The 27673-nt window shown below is 49.9% G+C and overlaps 1 protein-coding gene across 1 annotated transcript in view; it reads left to right on the forward strand.

Annotated features, from left to right (window-relative positions):
* Positions 1 to 21917, forward strand: part of TIAM1 (TIAM Rac1 associated GEF 1) — a 464634-nt gene extending 442717 nt beyond the window's left edge. Inside the window, exons 23-30 of the mRNA XM_075542381.1 lie at positions 556 to 735; positions 823 to 941; positions 7258 to 7366; positions 11328 to 11386; positions 12374 to 12476; positions 14683 to 14770; positions 16643 to 16815; positions 20460 to 21917. Coding sequence (XP_075398496.1) covers positions 556 to 735; positions 823 to 941; positions 7258 to 7366; positions 11328 to 11386; positions 12374 to 12476; positions 14683 to 14770; positions 16643 to 16815; positions 20460 to 20929 — 1301 coding nt within the window. The 3' untranslated portion in view covers positions 20930 to 21917. The remainder of the gene's footprint in view (positions 1 to 555; positions 736 to 822; positions 942 to 7257; positions 7367 to 11327; positions 11387 to 12373; positions 12477 to 14682; positions 14771 to 16642; positions 16816 to 20459) is intronic.
* Positions 21918 to 27673: the final 5756 nt, after the last annotated feature.

The following is a 27673-nucleotide window of genomic DNA, read 5'->3' on the forward strand; positions in this document are numbered from 1 at the left end:
CTGAGTCATTTGCATTTTTAACTCATTTTATTAGATTAAAGCCTGCCCCAGTAGATTTTTTCTTAATTCAATCTCGTTATTTTTTTGCACCTGAAAAATATTATAAGGCTTTCAAAAGTATCCCTGGAAACAGTAGGTCTGACCCACTTCCTTCTAATGGCCCGATGTGCATGAGGCAGCCGGGAACCTTTTGAGAACACCAGAAGACACGTGTTCGAGTTCGCTGATCCAGACCAGGCGCTGCGAACCACGCTCGTGCTATGGCCACCGTCACGTCCTCCGTCTCGAGGACTTGGGGTGGGGGCTCTACCGGCCGGGAGCGATGCTCGAAAGAGTAGGGAAGCCACAGCAGCCCAGAAAAGCCAGGGTTGTAGAATCGACAGGTTCTGTACAGTTATTTCCATCCCCGTGACCTCTGCCCCTGCAAAATAAACCCAGAGCCAGCCCCTTCCTCCCCCGCCCCTGTAAAGAAGCCGCTTGGGAGAAACGGGTCCCGTTGGGTGAAGGGAGTGATTTGGGTGTTCCCGCTGACGCTCTGCCTTGAAACGGTTCCAGCCAAGACGGACACGGCCTTCAAGGCGTTCCTGGATGCCCAGAACCCGCGGCAGCAGCACTCGTCCACGCTGGAGTCTTACCTCATCAAGCCCATCCAGAGGATCCTCAAGTACCCACTGCTGCTCAAGGAGCTGTTTGCCCTGACGGACGCCGAGAGCGAGGAGCATTACCACCTGGACGGTGAGCCCGGGCTGCCGGGAGCGCCCCCATCCTGGTCCGGCCTGCGAGCCTAACGTCACCGCTTCCTTCGCGCCCGTTTCCTTCCAGTGGCCATCAAGACCATGAACAAGGTTGCCAGCCACATCAACGAGATGCAGAAGATCCACGAAGAGTTAGGTGCCGTGTTCGACCAGCTGATTGCTGAGCAGACGGGGCAGAAAAAGGAGGTAAGGACCGTCTTTTGGGTGGGGGTTGCGGGGTGGCAACCCTGTGTTTTGTTTTTTAGCATGCTACTGATGGTAAGAGGGTGATACCAACTCTGTATTTGTTGGTGGAGCTTCTGTGTTTTAGAGCAAGCAGGCTCCTGGTGCTTGCCTCGCTGGTCGCCTGGGGGTGGCGGCATCTCCCATTTCCCTCGGCCATAACTGTGGGACTGAACGTCTGCCATCATCATCTGGGTGGCTGCCACTGCAGTCTAAGAACCACTTGAAGCCATCGGACGATGGCTGGCACTTAGTAGGTGCTTAGTACAATGCATAGACATTTCAAGTTATTATGAATCTTTTTTTTTTAATCCACCGAAACCAACTACTTCGAGACAGTGACAGGACAGACACACTGGGAAGGATTTAGGTGAGCTGCGTAAGTTGAGCTTGAGCGAAGGATGGAAATAACCGAAAGTGCCGAGATGAGTCAGAAGGACTTTGTACCTAATGATGTTCATCGCAGCCTCTGTCCTCTGGTGCACTGGGACTTTTGTGTTCGTTTTTGCTTTCCACATTTTACACGAGGAAGGCCGCAGAGGGAGCGAAGAGAACCCCCAGCCCTGCTGCCCCTTGGAAGGAGGGTTCCAGACAAGGAGGCGGGCGAGGCGCCATTGTTTAGTCTAGATGAGAGGAGGCACAGAGGCCGATTATCCAGGTTTGTGTTTACGACCACCCTGGAGCAAAACAGGCTTTTTGAGCATTAAAGGCCAGTTTTCAAAGAGGTAAAATCATGGCTCGTACATCGATGTAGACAGAAAATGAGCTCTTGGTCAAGGTTTTGCTTCGCTTGGAAGGTAGGAGGGGAGCAGGAGATATTTTTAATGGGTCCAAGGAAGCGCACAGGCTGCACGGACAGGAGATCCAGGAATGCTGAGAGGGTTTCCAAGGAGACATTACTGGGCTTCCCAGGGCAGAGCAGGAAGGCGATTACGTTGCTAGCAGACAGGACAGAAATTTACGTGTTTCGGGTACCGACAAGAACCCTGGTGGGTGTCGTGGTTCAGCGCCAGGCTGCTTATTGAAATGTCAGCTGTTCAGAATGACCGGCTTCTTCAAAGGAGAGAGCTGTGGCCATCTGCTTCTGGACAGATTACAGGCTTGACACCCTCGCGGGGAAGTTCCCCCTTGTCTGATGTGGACTCAGTGGCGGTGGGCACCGGGTACGGGCTCCTCTGCTTTCTGTAAGTTTTCATGAAATCCGTTGTAAGCCCAAACCGTGCAAAGTGACGAGGCATCGCCATTGATTCATACGGGGGAAATCTTTTTAAAAGGCATTCGCAGGCCCCTTCAAAAACAACCTGCCAAGCCATACCAGTTTACACACGTGAGCCAAAATGACCCCCACCCAGAGCGTTCACAGAAGCAGTTCAAGTATGAGGTGGCACCTTGCAGAGGTGCTGGGTGGCGTTCTGTGGGGAGGGACTGGGGGGTTCTCTCTCTCGCTTCCACGTGTGGGTGCTCATTTTGCTTTTTTGCCCTTTTTTGTAAAAGCAGCAAAAATCCTCTTTGGTTAGAGAAAATAGGAGCAAATGTGGGTCTTTTGTAAACGTGAAACGGCCTATTGTGGCCTAGAAAAAGCAGGGGGTGGGGGTGGGGACGCCTGCACCTGCGTTGTAGAAAGCGCTGCGAGGAAGCAGAAGAGGATGCGTGGGCTGGAAGATGCATGGCCTCCCCTGAGAGCGCAGTCTTTCCATTGCTCTCCAACACCCAACTCAGCATGGAAATGCTCTTTCTCAGCCTACCTGGGAGCTCGTGGGATCTCTCCAATGAAACCCTCTCCAGAAAAGACAACACTGGCCGTCAAGTGGATTCTGACTCGCAGTGTCCCCAGTGTGTTGCAGAAGTAGAACTGCTCCATAGGGGGTTAATCTTCATGGATAGGAACATCGAAATCAGAGCATGAGAATGTTCTTTCTCAGAACTGTTGGTGATGCGGCAGTTAAAGTCCTCGACGGCTAACAAGAAGGATGGTTCAAACCCACAGCCGCTCTGTCACAGAGAGGCGGGGCAGCCTGCTCTGTACAGCTCTGCAGCCCAGGAAACAGTAAGGGGCAGTTCTACCCCAGCCTCCGTGGTCTCTGTGCATTGGAATCTACTTGATGGCGATGGGTTTGGTTTTGATCTGAATGGAAGCTAAATTTCCATGTCTTTCAGAAGCATTGCTGCTAGGTAGCGTCAAGCTGCCAAACTCTTGGTTAGGCCTGAGAGCAAACAGTTGTCACCATCGTCGACCTCTAGGATTTCGTTCTGATTTTCTTTTAAACTTTTATAATTTAAAAAAATGATTAAATTTTTTTGTGTTTATTATACAAAAATGGCAAAAATTCAGGAAAGGTGAGAAGAAACACTGCCTCATTGCAACACATAAATTACCATTCATATTTGGGTGTCCATCTTGCCTTATAGAATGACATGCATACAAAGCTTAGTTATATTTTCATAGTACTCTTATGCCTAATTGTATATATATATATACTTAATATTCCACAAGGACTTCATATATTATATAATTAAACGTTATTCAAAAAGAATCATTTTAAATTATTCAAAAAAGAATCCGTTTAATTATGGTGGAATGTTTCACTGTGTGGCTGGACCATAATGAATCTAGTCCTATTGTTCAGTTCCATTTATGGCTCTATTTATTAATTTACAAGATTTTCTTTTATTTTCCTGAGTTACTTTTTATTTCATTTCTACAGAAGTAGAGTTTATGGAATCACAAAACCTGCACCTTGCCATTTAGGTGGTGTATTGATTTCTAGATTTTAATGATGTTAGGAGCAAATAATCCTGCACAAAATGGGAAGGTACTCTGGGTAATGTTTCAAATAATTTAGGGGGGTGTGTGGGGGGGGTGACTGTGATTCAAAAGTCAGGGACTAGAAAAGGCAACACGGTTTCATCAAGTTCCTCGGGACCAATGCGCCCTGAAGCCCAGTTCTGACAATCCATCAGAAATCTTCCCAGCAGGGCACAGGGAGAGAGTGCTGGCCACAGGGTGCCCTCATCAGTGGAGATTGAGAGAGGAAATGTACAAAAGCGGAAGGAGGGGTACATGACCGAGTGCCGAGAGAGAGCACCGAAGTGCTGTGTCAGTACCGGCAAGCCTGCAGCCTGGAAAAATGAAGGCTTGGGGAAAAATCCAAAGAGAGCCATGCACGTGTATGTTTAAATAGGTGAAGAACCCAAAAGGAAATTAGCCCCAAATGAGGACCAGAGGCGTAAGGCAATGCATTTTGCATGAAAAGGAGGGGAAATACCTTTCTTCTCTTATGAGAATGGTCTCTCAACTGGAAAGGATGACACGATTTTGAGTCTCCAAATATGAAAGCCTCAGAGAAAGTGGGTCCTGTGCCCAGGCTTGGTGGAGGTTTGGGTTCTCCCGGAAGTGCCTTGGAAGAAAGGTCTGGCAATCTGCATCCAAACATGTCGACCTTCATAAACACGATGGGGCACGGGCTCACTCTGACCCTCCTGGGGTCGCATGAGAGAGGTGACTGGATGGTAACTCATACACTGGTGAGAAAGACCACACACACTGGCAGCTGTGTGCGGAGCCCTGGCCCATGGCACTTGGCCAAGCCCAAAGTCAATAGGGTGTCAGCCATGTGCTACCCCCACCTCAAATTCTTGTCTACCCAGAGCTGTTAGATGCAGCCTTACGTGAAACGTGGTCTTTGCAGGTGTAATTAGTTAAGGTGAGGTTAAGATGCTGTATTAGGGTATGCCCTCAGTCCATTGACTGTTGCTATACAAAGGGGATCCTGTGAGCACACCCAAAGGAGAAGGCCCTGCAAAGGCAGGTGGTAGGTAATAGCACAGTGCACCTGGGAGTCAAGAGCACCGAAGAGTGCTACTGACCCCCAGGAACTACAAGAGAGCATGGACCACACGGCTCAGTGCCAGCTTCTTGATGTCTAGCCTCCTGACTGTGAGAGAATCCGTTTCTGGGTGTGTGTGTGTGTGTGTGTGTGTGTGAGAGAGAGAGAGAGAGAGAGAGAGAGAGAGAGAGAGAGAGAGAGAGAGAGAAAGGCGAGAAAGTCATAGAAACAAAGCTTCATTTTCTCAGCTGATACTACCATGGGGTCATTGTGGACTGTGTGTGCCTTTGAGTTCATGCTGAGTCGTCATGACCCTGTAGGACAGAGGAGAACGACGGACCCAGTTGCGTTCCCTAAGTGTCCATCTCGACGGGAGCGGATTGCCAGGTCTTTTCTTCTGTGGGGTGTCTGGTAGGTTCATACCACTGACCTTTGGTGAGCAGTGCACTAGCAAAGTAATACCAGGCCCACTGCCACCTGCCATCGAGTTGATGTTGACTCATGTGACCCTATAGAACTGCCCCTGTGATTTTTCGAGATTAATTGTTTACGGGAGTAGAACTCCCCGTCTTTCTCCCCCTCCCCAAAGTAGCTGCTGGTAGTTTCGAACATCTCACCTTGCAGATTAACAAATAACCACTAAACCACCAGGACTAAACTTAGTGCCACTGAGTCAATATGTAGGACTGTTTAAAACAGTGGTTCTCAACCTGTGGGTCGTGACCCCCTTGGGAGTCGAACGACCCTCTCACAGATGTGGCCTGATTCATAAGAGTAGCAAAATTACAGTTATGAAATAGCAACAAAAATAATTTTATGGTTGGGGGGCGGTGTCACCACAATATGAGGAACTGTATTAAAGGGTCACAGCATTAGGAAGGTTGAGAACCACTAATTTAAAAGAAAACAATTTTACCCTTTCATTGTTGGGTGGTGTCGCCTAGATTTCTGACTCACAGCGACTCCATGTGACGGCATAGGAACTGCTGCGTAGGGTTTGGTGGGCTGGATTCTTTCCAGAAGCAGACTACCTGGTCTTTTACCCCCAGAGCTGCTGGTTGGGCTGAAACTGCCCCTGGCACATCTGACACCCTGCCATTAGGCTTCCCTTCGACTAGTCCAGGGGAGTACTGAATGCTGGTGCTCTTGTGATCAAGATCCCAGTGAAGGGACGGGTGGAGTTACCGTCTGTCAGCAGTGATGGAACCACACCTCCACCATCCAGAGGCTCAGGAGCAGCAGTGACAGCGGCACTGTGTTTGCTGGAGGGCTGCGGTCGCTGCTGGAAGCCCAGGCAGATAGATCATAAACGGCACCGCCAACTGGAACAATTTGCCTGTGGAGTGTTCAGCTTCAGGTCTTCAAAAGGGATCAGGGCTTGGCGTCCATGGGCTCAGTGAGACGTGAGAGAGAGGCGTGGATAGGTACTGCAGGAGAGAGGACACCCTACCAAGGGGATAGACTCTCGGCTCCGGTTATTGTGAGGATGTCTTGTCCCCCCACCTTTGACACAGAGACCAGGTTCAAGGCCACATCATCCCAGATTAGGTGGTTGGGTGTTTCTTCATTGTGGGCAGGAGCCTGAAACTTTGCTAGAAGTAGTCCAGAAATCCTTTGGGGGTTCACATGGTGAGCATGCTTAACCATTAACCGGAAGGTTGGAGGCTTGAGCCCACCCAGAGGTGCCTGGTCTGGATGCCTAAGCCCAAGCCTTGGAAAATGCTGTGGAGCAGAGGTGGCCTCTTCACGCACGTGAGGCATGACCATGAGTTGGAGTCAGCTCTATGCTAGCTGGCAAGTGGGCCAGTGGGATGCACAGCGAGAGGGAGGCGGGATTGTGAGGAATAAACATCGAATTGCCAAGGAATCTCTGGGCCAACTCATCCCCAAGACCCTGAAGGGAGAGGAGAAGATGACGTGCCTGTTGTGGGCTTGCCTGTGATGACCACCTGGGATAGGTGACTTGGCCCTCTTGGTCTCTGGAGGCTCCAGTGTGCAGACTGCCCAGCGTTGGTGAGGATTCTTCAAACCGCTCATCTGCCTGGATCTTCCCTCACAGCAAAGCCAAGTGCTCTTAGAGCGAGTAGAAGAAAGCAGCAATCACAGAGCCCTCTGCTTCCCAGAAGAACCCAGCTCCACGGAGACAGAGTTATTGGCAGGGTCTGCGCGTCTGTGAGTGGGTCTCTGTCATCAGCATCCTGGGGACACCGCCTCTCAGCATGTAACGTCCCCGGTTTTATAGCGCCGTTTTCACAGGTTGACTGTGGGTGAGCTTTGGAGGCATGCTCTGTACCCTCTTGTCCATTTTGTTTTTGAGATTCAGGTAGAGTGACATGAGGGACAAAATGGCCCTGGGACAGTGCTTCCCTGGGACACCACGGACAAAACAACATGAACATCTGTGTGTTTCAAATACCGCCCAGTAAGGAAGGCTGTGCATCCCTGCCTTTCAGGTCGCAGATCTGAGCATGGGGGACCTGCTTCTGCACACCACCGTGATCTGGCTGAACCCGCCGGCCTCGCTGGGGAAGTGGAAGAAGGAGCCGGAGCTGGCAGCGTTTGGTATGTAGCAGGAGAGCGGGGGAAGTGGACTCGTTTTCCCAAGCAAGAGCATTTCTTTCCCCAGACATTCTCAGGTTAATTAGAGTTCTCGCAATTGGTCTTCCTGCGCTTGTCATCACCACCTCACTATTCATACTATGGGAAACCTTCCAGTTCATACCTACAATGGGTCCCACCAGCCCCAGGCCCACTTCTCTCCCAGGTGTAAACCACACAGGCAGAGAAGGGGGTTGATTTTAAAAAATTGATGCTATTCTGCATATACTCCCACATTAATAGGTTGATAATTAGTCAAGGAAAAATTAGGACAACACTGTTGCTATTTGCCCGATCCTTTATTCTGTCTGTACTGCTATTGTGTGCCAGATGCAGAGCACAGATTCCCAGCTGAGCCATCTAAGAAGCACAGCGAGCCGCCGTTGAGTCGGGGCGTATATTGCATGAGAATAAGAAATATATATAATGGCTATGGGGGTATTTTGAATTATATATATCTATACATATATGCACATATATACATACACATGTGCTCGTGTATGTATCTATACACAGCCAGACATATATAAAATGGAGTGCTGGGTATTTTGAGCCCTCGCGGCATAGGGGGTTATGGGTTGGGCCACTAGCTGCAGTGTCAGCAGCGCAGAACCACCAGGCGCGGCAGGGGAAAGGCACGGCTTATATTCCTGTACAGAGTCACAGTCTCGGAAACCCACAGGCTAGTTCTGCCCTGTCCTACGGGGTCGCTGTGCATTGGAACCCGCTAGATGGCAGTGCGTTTGGTTTTTGATTTGGGGGCGTTTTAGCATGGCAGTAGTTTCTGTGGAGAGGTGTGTACCTGTGTTCTTTTCAGTGTTCTGAGACTTGCCAATTCTTGGAGAAGTGTGGGTGCTTGCCGCTCCATGCAGTTGTTACTATTATTAGTGAAAGCAGAGACGTCACCCATGATTTAGTCTTTAATAAGCCAGTTCAGATGTATGGAGCTGCTGAAATTAGCAACTGCACGTGGCTGTGCTGCAGCCTTTCTTGAGAGAGAGAGGAGCGTGGGGCCTAAGTAGGGAGCCAACTGCTCTCACTGCAGGGTGCTTGTATCTACATCCGGCAGCAGGCCACACGGTGGTTCTGTGTTGATTGCTGACCCAGAATCCTTTAGATGATTCAGGAGAATGAGTAAAAAGGGAATCCGCAGCATTTTCCAGTCCCTTATTTTTCTGGACTCTGGCGAAGAACCCCATGCCCTTGAGTGACTGCTGACGCAGAGGGACCTCAAGGCCAGGGTAGAACTACCTCGTACAGCAGTATTGCCCATTTTGGTGGTCTGCCCTTAGGGGGCGCTGGAACAATCCCAGGGGACTGAAAAAGCAGATGCGTACATTTATCCTGTGTTAAGATAAGATTATAGTAGTGACTCTGAATCTCTGAGTCGCGACCCCTTTCGGGGCTGAGCGACCCTTTCACAGGGGTTGCCTAATACATCCTGCATATCAGATATTTACATTACGATTCATAACAGTAGCAAAATTACAGTTATGAAGTACCAACAAAAATAATTTTATAGTTGGGGGTCACCACAGCATGAGGAACTGTATTAACTGAGGGTCACAGCATTTGGAAGGTTGAGACCCACTGGATTATAAGATACAGTGCTCATGTTTCGAATTGCCAGGGGGCTGTTGAATTCCCCCCCCCCCCCCCCCGAAAGGAAGCGGTAGGCCAAGTATTAGTTGGGTGCCTGTGTTCTAGAGCAGGGGTGGGGAATGCCCACCTGGGCGGGGCCTTACATGGTCTGAGAAACCGTCAGCTAACGTCGTACAATCACCAGAGGGAAGCAGTCCCAGCCATCACATTAGGAGAGAGTTATTACATGGCTGATCAAATCGATAGCAGGATAATTTTTAAGGTGCTAATTTTACCAGGCTCATCAATGATAAACACCCAAATGGCCCTTGGTGGGGAAAAGGAAAAGGTCCCTGTCCTACGTGATCCAAGGTTGTCATCTTTATGGAATGTGACCGCCACATATGTTTCCCCTCGAGCAGCTGGAGGGTCTCAGCGGCCGACTTCTCGGTCAGCGGTCGAGCAATGCAGCACGCTCCGGTCCTTCTCTTGAGGCCGGCGTTGCAAAATGGGATATCACGTGGCGGGGTGCCCATCGCAGTGTGTCGTGCAGAGGTACACTGGCTTCTTCATTAGGTCGCTCAGCTTTCACTGAGAGACCTCTGTGCCTTCTTAATACCTAATTTTTATTTTCAAACTGATTACAAAAATGTTTTCCTAGTATTTCCAAGGAGCCACTGCGTGCGGAGGTTGGTGCCGTTTCATACACTAAACAGCACACAGCAAGTGGGCGGGAACTTGTGAGAGTGCAGTGCTCTGTGATGGAGTATTGGGGTGCTGCTAGTATTTCCTTTTTGAGGTTACCATCATGGCACTTGATTTGCAGCTTCTTGCTGAGGAGCTTGGGGAACTTCTTCATGCTTGCTTCTCAGCGAGTCCCTTATGTGACATAGAGGGGTGATTGCACCTTCCCCCAGAGCGCACACAGAAAGCCTTTCCCCCAGAGCCAGCCCCTTGAAATCAGGCTTCCGGCCTCCTACACTGAGAAGATACAATTCCCTTTGTGTAAAGCCACCTACCCACTGGTGGTGTTTGTTATAGTGGCTCTAGAGAACTGAGGCATTTTTCCCTGGCAGGTGTCCACCACGCACAGGTTCCGGCTTCCGTGGGTTTGACTGTGCTTTTGGCTGCTTTCCAGAGGGTCTGAGAAGTTCCTGAAGCAGTTTCCTCTGAGGGCCTCTGTCTAGAACACTGGGCTGTGCCTCGTCCCTGTCTCCCTCTGGTTCAGATGCCGGGCCACACCTGGGCAGGGCATCCGTGTGCGAAGATAACAGACACGGAACCAAGCACAGGCGGAGTCACCCTCCTATTACTTCCAGGCTTTTGCTGGCTTTTCTTTGAGAGTCACACATGGTTTTGCCTTGTATTGCCCCCAAATGAAGCGATCTATTCCTTGCTCATGAAGAGCTTACTGTGATTCAGTCTATGAGGCAGTGATACTGCATTTTATTGTCAAAAGCTGATTTTTGTTTAAGTAAAAAGTTGGAATTATATTTCCAGAATTGTGAACAAGTTGTGTGTGCCTAAACTATAGTTTATACAAATTATTATGTGTGTGTAAATAATTAGTTTATACAACGTGAATCACTTTAAAGCCGTGAAATTATTTCTCTAGTGTTTTTTTCCACTTGATCTTAGGCAAAAGACCAAGAAGTGATAAAATTGGCATTTTATGTTTTTATTTATTGGCTGGGTTTTAGCACCCAGCTTGAAACTTGAAATGGTGCTCCCTTAGTCTCCTAGATCCGCTGAGAGGAACATGCCACCCGTGGGTGGCCTCAGAGAACAAGAGCTCATTTTCTGTCAGTTCAGGAGACTGAAAAGTCCACCTCGTGGTCTTGACTGTTTTGATTCCCTTTTTGTCAGAAGCCTGGATGCTCCTCGGGTCTCTGGGTTGTAGACACTCCTTACATGACATCCATTTTCCTTAGTATGTGAGCGCATCTCACCTGCTCTGTTTATAACAAATAGGTGATTGGGTTTAGGACCCACCTCACAACATAACAGTGGAAACTCTGTCTCCAGGCAGGAGCACATCCCTGGGGGCAGGGGTTAGGATCATAACATAGATACACATGTACATGTCCATAATATTTGGGTGGGGGGAGGCGACATGCAATTCAAACTAGAATTCCAGGGCCAAGGAGATTCTTCCACTTTTGGTAGAAAGCTAGTTTTGATATTGCACCTGGAATATTTTGCCTCGGGAGACTAGGTTTTCGCTGGTGCAGTGAGTGTACGGGATCTCGATGCCCACTTAGTAACTGTCTTAATTATGACTGTGAGCTACTGATGTGAGGGGGGAACCCTAGGTGTCTAACTGTTCTTCTTTTTGCTTCCCCAGTCTTTAAAACCGCGGTGGTCCTTGTGTACAAGGATGGCTCCAAGCAGAAGAAGAAACTTGTAAGACTTCTTATTTCACCCCATGGTCCGAAAATACCGCTCATTCCGCCTTTAGCATCCGCCTTAGTCGGACACACTCATTTCTATAATCTTGGTCCCTCTGAAGACTCCTACCCTGCGGCCTTCCGGCCAGCCCCTGTTTGAGTGGGAATGGATGGCTCTGGGGCCTACCAAAGCCTGGAACCCTCGGCCCTGTTCTGGAGATGGGATCCATTTTCTTCTATCTCCCCTGTGTTTGGGCAGCACACTTACCAACCCACCCTCACCTAAAAGTCACCTAGTGACCTCCCACCTTCTGCCAGTCAAGTGTCAGGGGAAGCCAGCCCCTAACACATCATTATGGGTCCGGTAGGCGCAATTGTACAGCGATAATAAGTAAAGATCATAGTAAAGTTATGGAGAGCATGAGAGATAGAAGAGAAGTATTGAAATAAATGGAGTCAGACACAATTCATGGTAGCATGCTCACCTCAGCCTCACTTGGTGGTCCACGTGGAGGGAGAGAGAGAATCTTTAATGTTGACCAAGGCTTTTATATTCTTTGGGAACATGCAAGCCCCTCATTACAGGTAGGAAGGGGTTGTCTTATAGGTAATACAGTAATGAGAGGGGGTGACCTAGGGACATACATGCAATAGGAAGAGGAGGGATTGGAGGCATATATGTAACAAGATGGGCGGATCCTAGGTTTAGGATGGCAGCTTAACTTTGACCTATTCCCTGGGTCTCCATAGGAACCATTATCAGTAGGGAACCAAATAGATGACTGCTGGCATCCATTGTCCTTAATAGCAGGGAGTGTGCCCACTGCAGTCTGGCAACTGGGAGGATGCCTGTGAGCATCTGACCTCCCCCCACAGTCAAGGAGCTTGTAGGGTGGAGGTTCCTTAGGCTGGCACTGGGAATGCAGGGTGCGGGTCAGCCAAGGGGGCCTGGCCTTGGGTAGAGCAGTGTGTTCTTAGGCAACCGGTTCCTTCTCTCCTGCAGGTAGGATCTCACAGGCTTTCCATTTATGAGGACTGGGACCCCTTCCGATTTCGGCACATGATCCCCACTGAGGCTCTGCAGGTCCGAGCTTTGGCGAGTGCAGGTAAACTCTGGCCGGTGCTATACACATCGCTGACGAATGTGGGAACTGTCTGTCTACACCCAGGTGCTTCCGTCTCCCATCCTTTCTACGCTCACAGCTTTCTTTCCCTGGACCTTCCCATTCCGGTGTATTTGCCTAGCCATTCTGTACCGGTGTCAGTGGTTGGACAGTCACGAACCAGACAGATGGTTGTAATGGTCACTGCTCTGTGGGAGAGGTGTGCTATTGGTATGGATTATCTTCCAGTAATTTACTGTATATACTCGTATTTAAGCCGAGTTTTTCAGCACACTTTTAATGCAGTTTTTGTGGTAAAATGAAGTGGCTCAGCTGATCTTCGGGTTGGCTTATACTTGAGTATATACGGTACATTTTAATAGTACTGCATCTTCTAATTCTGGAAAGAATCCCCGAGGCCATAAGGAAACAAAGCTCCTGTAAGCCACTTTCTGACCCTTTAAGCCACTTTCTGACCCTTTAAGTGGGAGACCCAGTAAGACTAGCAGGCACACCAAAAAGAAAATTTTTTAAATCGAATAAGCATTTGTCCTCAAGAAAACCAAACCAAACTCGCTGCCATCAAGTTGATGCCGACTCTTAGTGGCCTTACAGGACGGGGTGGAACTGCCCCTGTGAGTGTCTGAGGCTGTAATTCTTTACAGGAGTAGAAAGCTTCCTCTTTCTCCCAAGGACCAGCTGGCGGTTTCAAACTGTTGACCTTGCACTTAGCAGCAGACAGGATAAACACTCCACCTCCAGGGCTGCCCATTAAAGTGTAGCTCAGTGCATTTTCCTTCACACCAGGTAGACCCAGCAGTAGGGACAGACGCAGACAAGGGCTTTTTTTGAGGCTCCCGCCAGGAACCCATTTGGTGGCAGGGTGGTTATGCGTTGGATTGCCATCCACGCAGCCAGTAGTTCAAAACTACCAGCTGCTCCTTGGGAGAGAAGCTGCGGCTCTCAACTCCTACTAAGCGTCACAGTCTCTGAAGCTCCCAGCATGGGTTCCACTCTGTGTTACAAGGTCCTATAAGTCAGCATTGAGTAGATAGCGGTGAGTGTAAGTTGCACGACTAGAGATGGGTATGCAAGCCTTTAACTACATTTTAACTGAACTACTAGCATTGCCTCTTTTTGACTTCTTAGCTAGTGCTCATGTTTCCTGGTGCCTGGCTCATCAGCAAGAAAACCCAAATCCTGTAACCAAACCATTGACTTCTAAGCCAGGACTTTGCCTTCTTTGAGGGCTAAACATATAAAAAGACTCCCCAGCTAGAAAGCAGAGCTCTCTCTGTGTTGTGATGTTCAGTCCCACCCTCTACCCCCACCCTGTGTATGTTTCCATTTAAATCAAGTTTTAAAACCTTCAAGAATAACAGCTTATCTTGATGGGTAGTCATTCCCCACTTCTTCTGAAATACAATCGCAGCAGATTTAAGAATGGGAAAGTGGGATTTGGGGATTCTTATCTTTCTGGGGGAAATCCGAGGAATCTTTCTATAAATGGGTCCCCGTGGGTGGAGTCATGTGGGCCCAGGGAGAGAACAGGGAGGGATTGTGACCAGAGCTCTGAACTGTTGTGTCCGAGTGAGACCTCCTGGTGGGCGGTGAATTGCTCCTTTTACAGGCACCGAATTCATGACTGGAAAAGAAATGGGTTCCCAGGCTCTGAGGGGCCTAGAAATTGCTTAGTAACTTGCTTGCCTTCTTGGCCTGCTCATTTGGCCACAGCTTGAGAGGACAGGAGAAGGGGAGGTTCAGGACGTGGCCAGGCACAGGGAGGGCACTTGGCCTCAGAGCTTGGGCGCGAGGCTCCCCACAGACCAGCTTGGACCTGCCTCTTGGCCTCACTGGCCTGCTGGATTTGGCATGGACACCATGGTCCCAAGTCTGTCCACCACGGGGTGCCCAACCTACTAACCACACGAGGGAAAGACTCCAGCCAGTTTAGCTGCCCAGAGGGTCATTTCTACAAGCAATGGGATGACACCGGCTCCCCGCTGAGACCATCTTGGCGATTTTCAGCAGTTTGAAGTGCTCCGGGTGTTCTTTGCTTCCACTGCCCCTTCAGCGTGTGGTGGTAGTGAGACCCGTGGCTGGTCTCTTGCTGCATGCAGGGTCTGCTCCTGAGCAGGGGGTGGGGAATGTTTCTGTGCAAACACAGACTCACGTGCACTTAACCACCCGCTTGTTTCCCTGCTCCCAGATGCAGAAGCACATGCCGTGTGCGAGATCGTCCATGTCAAGTCCGAGTCGGAAGGGAGGCCGGAGCGGGTCTTCCACCTGTGCTGCAGGTGAGTCTGCAGGGCTGAGGGAAGAAGGACGCCCAGCTAGGGCCTTCCTCACCCTTCTGGTCTGATGTAGCCAGCTTCTGCCTTCCTGGCTACCATGGCGATCTGGCTGTGTCTTCATGAAGCAACAGACCCTGGAGAAGTCAGGATAGTTGGAGTCAGATAGGGACCGTAACTTGGGCAATGAACTACCTCTCCTGAAAGAACATGTGAATGCTCACACGCGGGGAACAGACATAAGTGAACTGTCTTCCCACTTGCTAAGTGCAGAAGGCTGTGCCCAGCACGTGCTTGTTTGGATGTGTGCTTCCCAGCCGGGTCCAGAACAGAGTCAGGTGGGCGGAGGCGAGAGAGTGTGTGCGCAGGTCTTACAGGAATCCCTCTCATCAGAGAGGCCACTCCCTGGGGACAGCGGCATGGGGGTTGGCTTCAGTTGCACAGGGTCACTCAGGGTCCCATGGCGGAAGCCGGACTCATACTGCTTTCTCCTTGTGGCTCTGTGAGGATGTGACACCATGCACCCCAGTCTGTACCGGCTTGTGTTAAGAGTCTGAACCCCTCTCTTTGGATGCAGTCCCCGTCGGGAATAGGGTTTCTTCATTCCATGGGTGAGGCCTCCTCACTTGAGTTACAGAGACAGCAGCAGGGGCAGAGAGATGGGCAGCACAAGTGGGGGAAGATGGATGGCCTGCGGAGATCACCAAGGAGCTGAGCTGCAGGCATTGAGAGCGCGCTCCTCCCAGTGACAGCCCAGAGAGGTCCTTGCCCTTGAGCTAGTGCCCCGGATTCAGGCTTTCGGCCTGAACTGTGAGAAGAACATTTTCTGTTTGTCAAAAGCCACCCACTTAGGTTATTTTTGTTACAGCAGCCTAAAGCAACCCGAGAGCGCTGAAACCCACCTGGGTAGAAATACTGAGGACGAAACAGAAAAAGGAACTCTTACTTTTGTTGCCGTTAGTTGCTATCAAATATGGGACATCCAAACCAAGCCCTGCACAAGAGGGTTGTGGTGATCCACAGGGTTTCCTTCCCTGGCAGATCACCAGGTCTTTCTTCCTAGTCTTAGGCAGAAGCTCTGCTGAAACCCGTTTGGCAGGGTTAGAAACACAAGCCCGTGGGTGGTGGTTGGGCATGAGGATTGTTGGTCAGGAATCAAACTGGGCTCTGACACGGAGATGGTCATTCTCCCATGGAGCTGCCGATGCCCCTGTGAGCCCTCGCCTGGAAGGCCCTTTTTTGCCAGAGAAATGAGCACATGGGGAGATCTCTCAGATCTTGTCCATGTAGTTTTAACAGCTGTGCAGTGGAATGTGTCTCTGGGGCGGAGCTCGTTTTTAATAGGAGTCCATCTCGAGAGGAAGCTGAGGAGGTGGGAGCACCAGTCCCGGGGAGCTCGGCAGAACCACCTGCAGTTCTTGTGGTCCATTGTCCTCATCGCCGTTTCCGAATGAAAGCCTCTGCCACTGGCCGCCTCCAAGTCCACTGACTGTTCATTTGTGGACAGTGGTGGCCATGAGTTACCATTCAGTTGGTCCTGACGGTTGAGGCCCCGGGTGTCCAGAGTAGAACTGCCCCTTCATAGGGTCCCCAGGGTGGACCTGTTGGGTGCAGATGGCCAGGCCTATCTTCCAAGGTCCCTCTAGGTGGGTTCAAGTTACCAACTCCTTCCTACTAGTTGAGCATCACCAAGGGGGGGGGGGTATGTGTACTCCATTCCCTACTGGGAAAACACCCATCTGTCAATGTAGAATTGGGAGTTCTGAAGGCTGACCACCTAGGAGGGGTTGTGTGTGTGTGTGTGTGTGTGTGTGTGTGTGTGTTCCTGCATCTGAGAACAGTAGGAGGGGCTCACACATATGGGCCTTCTTTTCACAGCTCCCCCGAGAGCCGGAAGGATTTCCTCAAGGCCGTGCATTCTATCCTGCGTGATAAGCATCGGAGACAGCTGCTGAAAACCGAAAGCCTTCCCTCGTCCCAGCAATACGTCCCTTTTGGAGGGAAGCGATTGTGTGCGCTGAAGGGGGCCAGGCCAGCCATGAGCAGGGCAGGTACTGTGGGGATTCAGACGTTCAAGATTCCCGTCACCCCCACTCCGCTGTAGGGCGCTCAGTGAGTCTGGCCTCGCTGAGCAAGGCGTAGGTGTGGCCTTGTGGGGGCTCACGTTGAGATAGGGGTTTCTCTTGGTGCGAGGGTCCTTGCCTTTGTCTCTGGTCCTGTTGACTCCCTGGGGATCTGTCCTGTGGTGACTCCTCCTGCCCTCCCTTCAAGCCTGCCCTGTGCTGCCCTCATCCCTGTGGCTGGTAAGCTCCTCTCTCATGCGCCACGCCAGGAAGCAGGGGCACCCTCTTTCCAGAGGGGCACCCCAGCCTGCCTGTGCCATGAGTTGCCGCTTTGCATGACGGCCAGCTTTGTGTAGCAAGAAGCAGTATGTCGTGTTTCATGGAGGTCACAGCCTGATGCTCCAAGGACAAGGTGGCTTCCTTCCCCAGAAGCACAGCAGGGCCCTTCTCAGTAAGGACCTAGGGGTTGGGGCGTCCGTCAAGGGGCCCGTCCATCCGGCACCCACAGCGCCGCTGTGTGTCTCTCTGCTAATTCGAGCCAGCCTGGGGTCGATACTGGCAAAGGAGTCAGGGTGACCCCGCACACAGTGCACACTCTTGTCGGACGCATCGCTCAGGATAGGTGGGGCTAGAAGGTCACCCTGCAAGCAACGAGGAAATGGGAAATATTTCGAGCAAGAAGGCTGTTTTCATATTACTCAAGCACTCATACACCACGAGGTGCCAGCATCTCTGTAGCGCCTTTCTCAAAGAGGCACCCTGGGGGTTTGCAGAAGGGGGGGCAACAAATGAAGCTTACTTTGCATTCACCAAAAAAAAAAAAAAAGGTTTTGTCCCAATCATTTTTCCTGCACATTCTTCACAGTGCTGGAGGGGATGTAGATGGAATGTGAAAAGTGGGGTTTTCCCCCTCTAGCTGTAATCTAACAGTAGCATTGGCAAGGGATTCTTGCATTCTTTTAAGCTCCATGGATTTCATTAAAGATGGGGGCGCTGGGGATCTTCAACCTGCTCTCCACTCCATCGCTCAGCATTTACGGGAACTGAGCAAGGTAAAGGCAGGCTGTTCTGCTGGACCGGTTCTCTGGGGACAGGCAGAGACTCCCATGCCTCCTGGCCCACGCTTCCTCTCGGAGTCCACAGACAGGAACGGTGTTTTTGGACCCTCTTGTAGCTCCCACTAGAGGATTTCCCCTCGGGATTCATTCCCCTGCTCCCTCTGCTAGCGGGCGCGTTTTTCCCCGGGACTGGGAATATATGTGTCTGCCCCAGTTTCCAGGAACCCAGCCTGTCAGTGACTAGTGCTCAGTCACCAATCACCGAACTCAAATTCAGAGCTGCATTTTCTCTGGAATGAGGCATGTTGCTCTGTTGGGTAAGGTTTTCCTGCCAAGACTCCTTTGGACGCTCAGACGAAGGAGAACCGAACCAACCCATAACGTACACCCTCCAGGATAGCATGAGAATGGTTTGAGAGGTTTGGCTGGTGGAAGGATTTTCTGCCTGATGGCTCATCTCTGGCTGATGATCATGTTTATTCTTTTTCTCGAAAAGCATTTGTAAAAAAAATCCCTCAATGTCACCAGGGTTTCTTGTTAGATGATGTTAAAAATGGTATTCAAGTGCATTGGGTGAGCCCTAGCCAGTGTGTCGGAACAAGGACCACTGGGAAAAGTCAAACCAGTGCTTGTCTCCGCAGGAGAATAGGAGAACCCCTTCAGACTGGCTGGGTTCTGCCCCGTCCTTTAGAATACTGAGAGCTAGCCTGGGTCACTTGGCATGGTTATGGACACCATGTGGATCTGTTTGGATCGGTTAGTAATGCCGGCTCACGTGGCTCACTTCTTGTCTCAAAGGACTGAGCATCTACCAAGGATGCAACATAGTTTGCATCTATTTCTGTCCCAGTGTTTTTATACAAAACATTTCAGGCACACAGAACAACTGGAGGAATTATACGGTAAACATCCACCCCCCTCACCTTGATTCTTCAATATTTTTTCCTCTGTTTTCATGGCCACATGACTATCCACCATCCATCCACCCATCCTTCTTTCCCACATGTTTCAAAGCAGCAGGCATCAGCACACTTCATCCCCAATACTTCACCATTCATGTGCATTTTCAACAGCCCAGCGTGGACGTGAGCTCATTCTAAGTAGAGGCTGGAGAGAGGACGTCAGCTCCCCTGTGATCTAGACAGGAAGGCTTGCTTTCTTCCCAACGGAGTAGGGGGTACCCTCCTCCCCATCATTGCTCCATTCTTTTCTTTGACGTGGCTTTCATTGCTTTCCTCAAAGCAGAGTGGCACCCATTTGTTTTACACGCTGAGGTGGCAGAATGTTCTGGATTGCTGATAGGAGCACAGCGGTCTCTCAGGCAGAGGAAACTTTAACGAAGGCCAGGTTAGAGCGCGTGTGCCCCTTGCATTTGAAGTCCAGGGTTGTGCGACAGCAAGCAAGAACCTTTATATTACTTCTAGCTTCTCTGAAGCTATTTCCCGGTCCTTGGGCTAGGCTGTAGGAAAGCAGTTTCAGACTGGGTTGTTCGTTTGGACTCTTTCCTTCCTTGTCTCTCATGTCACCTCCAGTCACCCATGTAGGTGAAGCCGCAGCTGCACTGTAGGATCGTCTGTGTGTGTTGGATGTGTTTGTTTGCTTGGCCCACTTGTATTTTTCATTTACTTTGAACAGTTTTGGCGTCCTAGAGGGCAATAGAAGGAAGGAATGAGCTCACTGCCGTATTGATTCTTCTTCACTCTTAGTCACTTTGCACAGCACTTGGCTGACCAAGAGTCTGGCTTTTTATTCCTCCTGTGAGTCACTCACTGGTCCTGCTGTGCTGAAGAGGCGGCAGAGGCACCCGGAGCACAGCCAAGGGAAGGAGGGCACCAGGCTCACGTTGGCTTAGCCATGCTGTTCATGTGGGACACAGTCAGGGAGGTGGCAGGGCACCTTGCACAGGTGTGACACCTCTGAGGGGCCCTGTCCCCAGCCTTCCTCTCCGAGGGGCCGTCCTGCCATAATTTAACTGCAAATCCTTAAGAACTGTTGCATTGCATTTCCCAGAGAGTGACTGAACTTGAACTCGTGCCTTTGCCTGTTAGATACATCATGGTGGATTTTGGCAAAGCGAGTGAAATCGGAGAAGCCCACCCACCTCTTTTAAAATGCCTCTCACAGCTAAAGAAACCCCTAAGTCAGAGTTGAGCATGCCAACTTACTAACTGCCCCCCGGGAGACGGGTCTGCCAGGAGGACCAGGAGTCTGTGACCTGACCCTAGATGTCCAAGGGACAGCACTGGAAGGTTCTTTCAGAGGAGTTGGGTCCTCATTTTCTCTCAATCACCAACTTCTCATGCGCCCCCCCCCCCCCCCGTACCCCCTTGCCTCCTCCCCATCCAGCCCATTGGCATAGCATCCACTAAGCCCAGGCATCTGTGCAGAGCAAAGACTGTCGCCCCACAGACTTCGAAATCGGGAACCCCACCCCCGCCCCACCCCCAGGAATGTGATCGAGGCGTGAAACATCCCCTTTAGCCTTTAGTGTCCTCTTGCAAGTTGATTTGCTGGATTTCCATCTCACGTAAAGCATGTGGGGGTTTATTTTTATATTTTTGTGTGTGTGTGCAGTGTCCGCCCCAAGCAAGTCTCTTGGGAGGAGGAGGCGGCGCCTGGCCCGAAACAGGTTTACCATTGATTCTGATGCCGTCCTCGCCAGCAGCCCCGAGCGGGAGTCCCAGCAGCCGCCCGGTGGCGGGGACACTGACCGCTGGGTCGAGGAACAGTTTGACCTCGCTCAGTACGAGGAGCAGGAGGATGTCAAGGAGACGGACATCCTGAGTGACGAGGACGAGTTCTGCGAGTCGGCCCAGGGGGCCTCCGTGGACACCGACCTGCAGCAGCGGCTGCAGGCCGCCTCCCTCGGGCAGCGGGAGCGAGGCCGCAAAGCCCTGGACTCGCACGCGTCCCGCATGACCCAGCTCAAGAAGCAAGCCGCGCTGTCGGGCATAAACGGGGGCCTCGAGAGCACGAGCGAGGAGGTCATCTGGGTCCGGCGGGAAGACTTTGCGCCCTCCAGGAAACTGAACACCGAGATATGACTGCCCGCCCCGGCCCCGGCCCCCGCCCCCGGGGAGGCCTGTAGATAGTCCAGCGCCCGCTCCTGCGCCGCCCGGAGGCTCCCCCAGCGCGCGCTCCTGCACACGCGTCCGCGCCCACCGTGTTCTGAAGCCATGGAGCCCCCGACTGGGTCCTTTCCAACAGCGGCATCAGAGAGAATAGTTGCAAATGCGAAATAAGCCCGAGCCTTACCCTGTGTACATTGCTAAGGGCGTATATTTATTCTCGATGGGTCAGGGCCCGAAGAATTCAAAAGAAAAGGGGGTGTGGGGGGGGGGCGCAGAGAAAGATTTGCTAGCACTGAAAAGCAAATCGCCCTTAACTCCCCTAGCCCTTGGAGTCGGCGCGGCGGATGAGTTCAAGGGGCAGTACAGAGCATACAACCTGATCGCTATATCCTCAACCAACCCGAATCATCTCCCAGTCGGGGGACGACACCCCCCACCTCCACACACACACCCCTTTCACTCGCGCAACTAAACGAAACCACTGCCCGGCAGGCAGTGTCCCACTCCTTCCCCTCTTAAAATGTCTGTGTATCTTAGGGATGTGTGAAGAGAGGGTGGGGACTTATGTTTTCATGAGGCTTGTTTTTGGTTTGTTTTTCTTTCTGTTTTGGTCTATGGCTGGTCGTATTCCGTGTCAGTGTCGGAAGCTCTAGTTTTGCATAGAATTATAAAGATGCCAAACTCTGCAAAGAGATCCAAATTTGTGACTTGAAAAATAGAAAGGGAAATAAAACCTCCTATTTTTTTGTATTTTACCTGATATACAGGGCACAAACAGGTGAGCATTTTAGTGTTCCTGTAGCTCCTGCGTTAGGCGGGTGGGGGCGGGGAAGATGAAGATTTAATCTTTTACAGAGAGAGTGAGGCATGGTGATTTTATATTTATATATGAAAGGCCAACAAGAAACTCATGTTTAGGGTGTACTTTTTTTTTTTCCCAAGAAGAAATTTTTTTGTTAAGCATCTGACTCTATAGTTGAGATGGGAATTTGGTTGAACGGAACAGGACACCCAGTGGGTGGGGTGGTGTGTGTCTGTTGCCCATGGCAAGGGGAGGGAGCCTCCTTGTGGGGTTGTCATGACGATCATTGGGGTTTTTTTTTATTTTGTTTCCTTTCCATTAAAGCTGCATCTTCATCCATAGCTGACCCACCACCTCCCCTGAGCCCAAACCAAACCTTTTTGTAAAACAGCCCCTTGAGAGACATCACTTGTGTTTAACACTTTTCTTCATGCCAACCGAACAGGGTAAACATCCCAAAACACTTAACACTCAAAACTGATTTCCAATTAGGGCAGAACAAAAGCAAATTCTAGCACTTTTCATTCTTTTTTTAAAAAAAATTACTTAAACATTTTTTTTCTTAAAATGGCTTGTAGCGTTTTTTCTTTTTTCCCTTTCTCCCCCATTCCACATGTCCACTTCCTAAGAAGGGTTTAACTCCTATGAAAACTTTTCTTTTTGGGGAAAAAAATCTATTTGGTGTTTGACACATCAGTAGGAACTTTAAAGACCTGGATTTTATAGTAGTTTTAGGAATTATATTTGATAACAATCAGTTAAGGACTTTATATTTCCAGACGAGAGAGTTCAGAACATCATGCTCTTGTGCTCCCGCTTGCTTCCACCTGCTTCCCTCTACCCCTTCTCCCTCCCCCGTCGGGTCTCTGGGGCTTTAGAGCTTGATCTTTTGAAAGTTTTATTCTATTAAATTTTTGCTATATCTTCTGGTTTTCCTAAAAGCTTTAGAATGGTTTCTATACCCTTTGTTATCACTGCATTGTTCCATATCATCCCGGTTCGATTGTGTCCTGGATGGAGAACGGAAACTAAGGCTTCTAACATCGCATCTTACAGGTCCCAGCGCAGTGGGCTGGTTTGAAAATACTGGAAAGTCTGGTGCTTGGAGAGGGTGCCATTTTGTCTCTTGTACATAAGGTCATGATGTGTCTATGTCCAAAGTTCTTATATATTTCTTTTATAAGCTGAAAGAAGGTCTATTTTTATGTTTTTAGGTCTATGAATGGAACGTTGTAAATGCCTGTCAAACAAACAATAAAACTATTGAGACGTGTGTGGATGGTCCTGTGCCTTTTTAAATGGTGGGAGAATCCATCTGGGGGGTTGGTAGGAAAGAGCACATGGTGGGGAAGGGCGGGGATCCTGTTTTTGACAAGGACCCAGCCATCGTGGGAGAAGTCTTGATGAATCTTGAGATCTAACACAAAGATAGTCCTGCTGTTCCCAACGCCAGTCTGCCAATCTGGAGATGGATGGATGGACCGATAGGCAGACACGCACCCTAAACCCAAACCTTGGCCATGGAGTTGATTCTCACTCACCATGACCGTATAAAGCAGCAGTTCTCAACCTGTGGGTTGCAACCCCTTTTGGGGGGGGGGTCAAACAACCATTTCACAGGGGTCACCGATTCATAACAATAGCAAAATGACAGTTATGAAGTGCAATGAAAATAATCTTTTGGTTGAGGTGGTCACCACAACACGAGGAACTGTATTAAAAGGTTGTGGCATTAGGAAGGTCGAGAACCACTGCTATAAAGAGTCTCTGAGGCTATGGGAGCTGACAGCCTCATCTTCTTCCCACGGAGCAACTGGTGGGTTTGAACCACCGACCTTGTGGTTAGCAGCCCAATACGTAACCCATAGTACTCACGATCCTACTACTCCAGGCCTTAGGTAAAACAAGCCGAGTTAGTTGCCATCTGGTGGATGCCAGTGGTTTGCTATTAGATGCAAATATCAAGGTTGGTAGATCAAAGCTACCCAGAGACTCCAGGAAAAACAGCCTGGCAAACTGTGTGCATAATGAATACCACCAGGAAACCCTCTGGGTGAGTTCCCTAACACAGAGCATCACCGTGATCATGGGAGACTAGACCACCGCGTTGGCCTTGCACCATCTTCGTGGTTGCCGGAGTGGTCTGTCCATACTTCCTGCAGGGCGGGAGCCAGTCCCCTTCATGGAGGGGTGCCCTCACTGGCCCAAACATGTCCTCCAGCAAGTGGCCCTTCCTGGTGATGGGTCTAAAGCAAGGGAGTTGGACAGTGTTGTGTCCCAGAGGGTTTTCATTGGCTGATTTGGGGAAGCAGATGGCCAGGCCTTCTTGCTAGCCTGCCTGAGCCTGGAAGCTCCATGGAAACCTGTCCACCATGGCAACCCTGCGGGTGCTTGAGATACTGGTGGCAGAGATGACAGCATCACGGCAACACGAGGCAACCAGCCGACAGACGGGCAGTGGACGTGAAGAACAAATGCCAGAATGAGGAGTCTGTGATACAGGGCTCAGTGTCTTGCTGAGTTTTCTGGCACCTGCCCGTGGGAGCACACTGAAGATGGCCTAGGAAGATACTGGGGTGAGGAGAGCATGGTGAACCCGGAGTCCACGATGTGTTTCCACACTTTGTCCTGGAACACGCTGCCGGAGTCTCCACAGACTCATAAAAGAAGGTAAACGGGTTCCTGGCTGGTCGCCCTTTTCCTGCCTGAGTTCCTGATCTTTAAAGCTCACTCGGTGAAGTTGACCGCAACCACTCAAGACCCGCCGCTGAAAAGCTGCTGCTCCGCTTCTGGCCAGAAGAGGTGGGGCGGTCCGTGCGCCCCAGCCAACAGGTGGTGGTGATGGGCTACAGCTCATGGCGCCCTCGGGTTTGGGCTGGAACTGCACCCCGCGGGTTTTCAGTGGCTGCTTTCACAAGCAGAAACCTGGCCTTTGTTTTGAGGGGGACTTGAACTGGTGTTCTTTGGAGCTGAGTGGGTCTACTGTTGGCACTATCCCGGTACTTCGGTTGAGGTTTAAAAACCCAAACTCGCTGCCATCGAGTCAATGCGACTGATAGCGACCCTGTAGGACCGGGTAGAACGGCCCCTGTTGGTTTCTGAGACTCACTCTCAACAGGAGTAGACTTGTCTTTCTCCTGCAGAGTGGCTGGTTTCAAATGGGTGACCTTGAGGTTAGTAACCCAACACATAACAGTGCCTTTTCGCTCACAGTTTGAATGGACCTGCAGCATCACTGAGGGCTAGAATCTTGGGCCCCACCCCCTCAAAGCACTTAGCCCAAACCCATCATTTAACGCGACTCCAGGGGGATTCACATGCATGTTCAAGTGTGAGGTGCATTGATTTGGCAGTCTCCACACCTCGATGTTGAACATCCTTCTTTCTTGATCTCTTTGTGTATGCATACATACGTACTGATTTTCAGTTCAACGAGGCGTCAAAACATTTGTGGGGAAATTCCATTTTTTAATTTCCATTTTCCACAACAAAAACTTGACATAGCAACAGTCTTCACCTGTATAGCGCCAATAATTATGCTCATGTTATTGAGCCGTCGCCCTTAACCCATTCCCAAATCCTCCACCAACCTGAGCAGAAACTCAGTGCCTCCGACGTGGGAAATCTCAAGTGCGTATCTTTCAAAAGGTATGTGCACACATGTACACACATGCACACGAGAAAGCTTAAAGTTTGTGAAGTATCAACCTTTGGAAACAGTCTTTGTGTTTTGGAAACAGCTTATGTGTGTTATAAGTCACCGCGAGGGCAGTGGTTCAAACCCACCAGCTGGTCCTCAGAAGAAAGACAGAGCTATCTGCACCTGTAAAGGTTCACGGCCTCAGAGACCATGTATAGAGCTATGAGTTGGAATTGACTCGATGGCAAATTACACATATATACTTTGTGTGTGTATTATATATTATACAATCCTATATATTTATACATATATTATGCAATGATATAATGTATAATAATTATATATAATCAATATATAATGCATTATATCTAATATATGTAATATGTAACTATATGCTTTGTGTATCTTTTATATACATTTAATCATACATAAACATATAATACATAAATACATTGTAAATATATATAAAAACGTGTAGGCATTGTGCCACCAATTTTGCACCACAAAAATGCTGCTTTCTCTGCTCCATGCACCTCTCTTGGGAAATCAGCTGACACTTCCTTGATGAAAGTATTCAAATAATTTACACTCCAGTGTAAGTGAGAATTAAGCTGCTTGCTTCTGGTCTAATTGCTATTCTGTTACAGAAGTCTTGAGTGTAAAATCAAATGTACAGAAACCATCATCACACACTGTTCTCCCCCTCCCCCTCACACACACACCATGAGCATAAGTCCAGCCTCCAGAGTTCAGTCCATATTCTCACTTCATCCTTGTCACCACCACCCACACCGGTTACACACTCCCTGTGAGACATTGCTGCTGACAAGCTACATGGAGCTACGCTGATGGAGTCAGAGCCTTGGAGCTGGAGGAGCCATGTGGAGACTCACACCAGCACTAAGATGCTTCTACCCCCACTGGATCCCATGACTTTCTACCCTCTTGCCTGTGTTCTTCCTGCATTCAGCATCATTGCATGTGTTGCATGAGTCTGAAAAAGACTTTATAGACTGGTAATGGATATATGGGCTAATAGCAGATTTATGAACTTGGACTGGGATGTTTTCTTAATGTACAATTGCTCTTTGATGTAAAGTTCCTCTTACACACCTATGAGAGCCTCTGGATTTGGTTCTCTTGTCTATCTGGTCCCAGCTCAAATGTTAGAAGGCATACACAGCATGCACATTTTGGGGACCCCATGTGACTCCGTGAAGGGATTGGGGTGGGTTTTTGAGGTTCATTCATCCTTAGAAGTTCCTGCAGAGAGGACCATTGTCTCAGCCAGAAGTCTCTTTGAGGTTGTGTGGCAGGCTTGCTAGTGTTTCACTTTGCTCCAGTGCTCTGAGGTTTGCCCACCTGGGGCACCTCTGCAGGCTCAGCCCCCATCCCCACTGCCACCCTGGGTCCTGTGGGTTGCTGGAATAGTCCGAGCCCCTGCCCCACATCCTTCCCTCTCCTTCCCTTATTCCCTGCCCTGGGTTGGTGGGTTTGAGGAGGCGGCTTGGCGAGCAGTAGAGAACAGCCCTTCTCGCCTTGTTGATGCCCAAGCTCCACCTGGATTTGCAGCCCAGCTCTGCTTTTCCTCGTGCCGAAAACCTGTCCTGGGGCATGACTCCCTGTGGCAGGCACCTTCATAGGAAGATGGGGGACTTCAGAATTCAGGGAGGCCTCACCCCTCTCAGAATCCTCAGCCACTAACATAGTGTGCTCCTGGGAGACCAGGTGCTCCCTCCACCCCTCTTCTCCAGGCGGTTGCTATTAGTTGTGGCTGCGCAGTGACCCGGAGAGTCCCTGGTGGCGTAGTGGTTGCACATTGGGCTGCTAACGGCACATCGGCAGTTCAAAACCACAAGCTGCTCCTCTGGAGAAAGACGCGGCTTTCTATTAACCACAGAGGCAGTTCTACTTTGACCTATAGGGTTCCTTTAGGGCAGTGGTTCTCAACCTTCCTAAGGCAGCGACCCTTTAGTACAGTTCCTCGTGTTGTGGTGACCCTCAGCCATAGACTTGTTTTCATTGCTACTCCATCACTGTCATTTTGCTACTGTCATGAATTGTCATGTAAATATCTGACATGCAGGATGTATTTTTATTGTTACAAATTGAACATAATGAAAGCATCCAGATTAAGTTCCCATGGTACAGATGTTTTTTTCTGCAGTAGTTGATGATTTGACAGTACATGATTTTACATTTTCCCAGTAATCAGAATTCATGAGTGTCATTTTACTTCCAAAACTGCTGCTTTCAACACAGTATCTGCTTATCT

The sequence above is a fragment of the Tenrec ecaudatus genome, chromosome 2 (assembly GCF_050624435.1).
Source record: "Tenrec ecaudatus isolate mTenEca1 chromosome 2, mTenEca1.hap1, whole genome shotgun sequence".
NCBI classification, from domain to species: domain Eukaryota; kingdom Metazoa; phylum Chordata; class Mammalia; order Afrosoricida; family Tenrecidae; genus Tenrec; species Tenrec ecaudatus.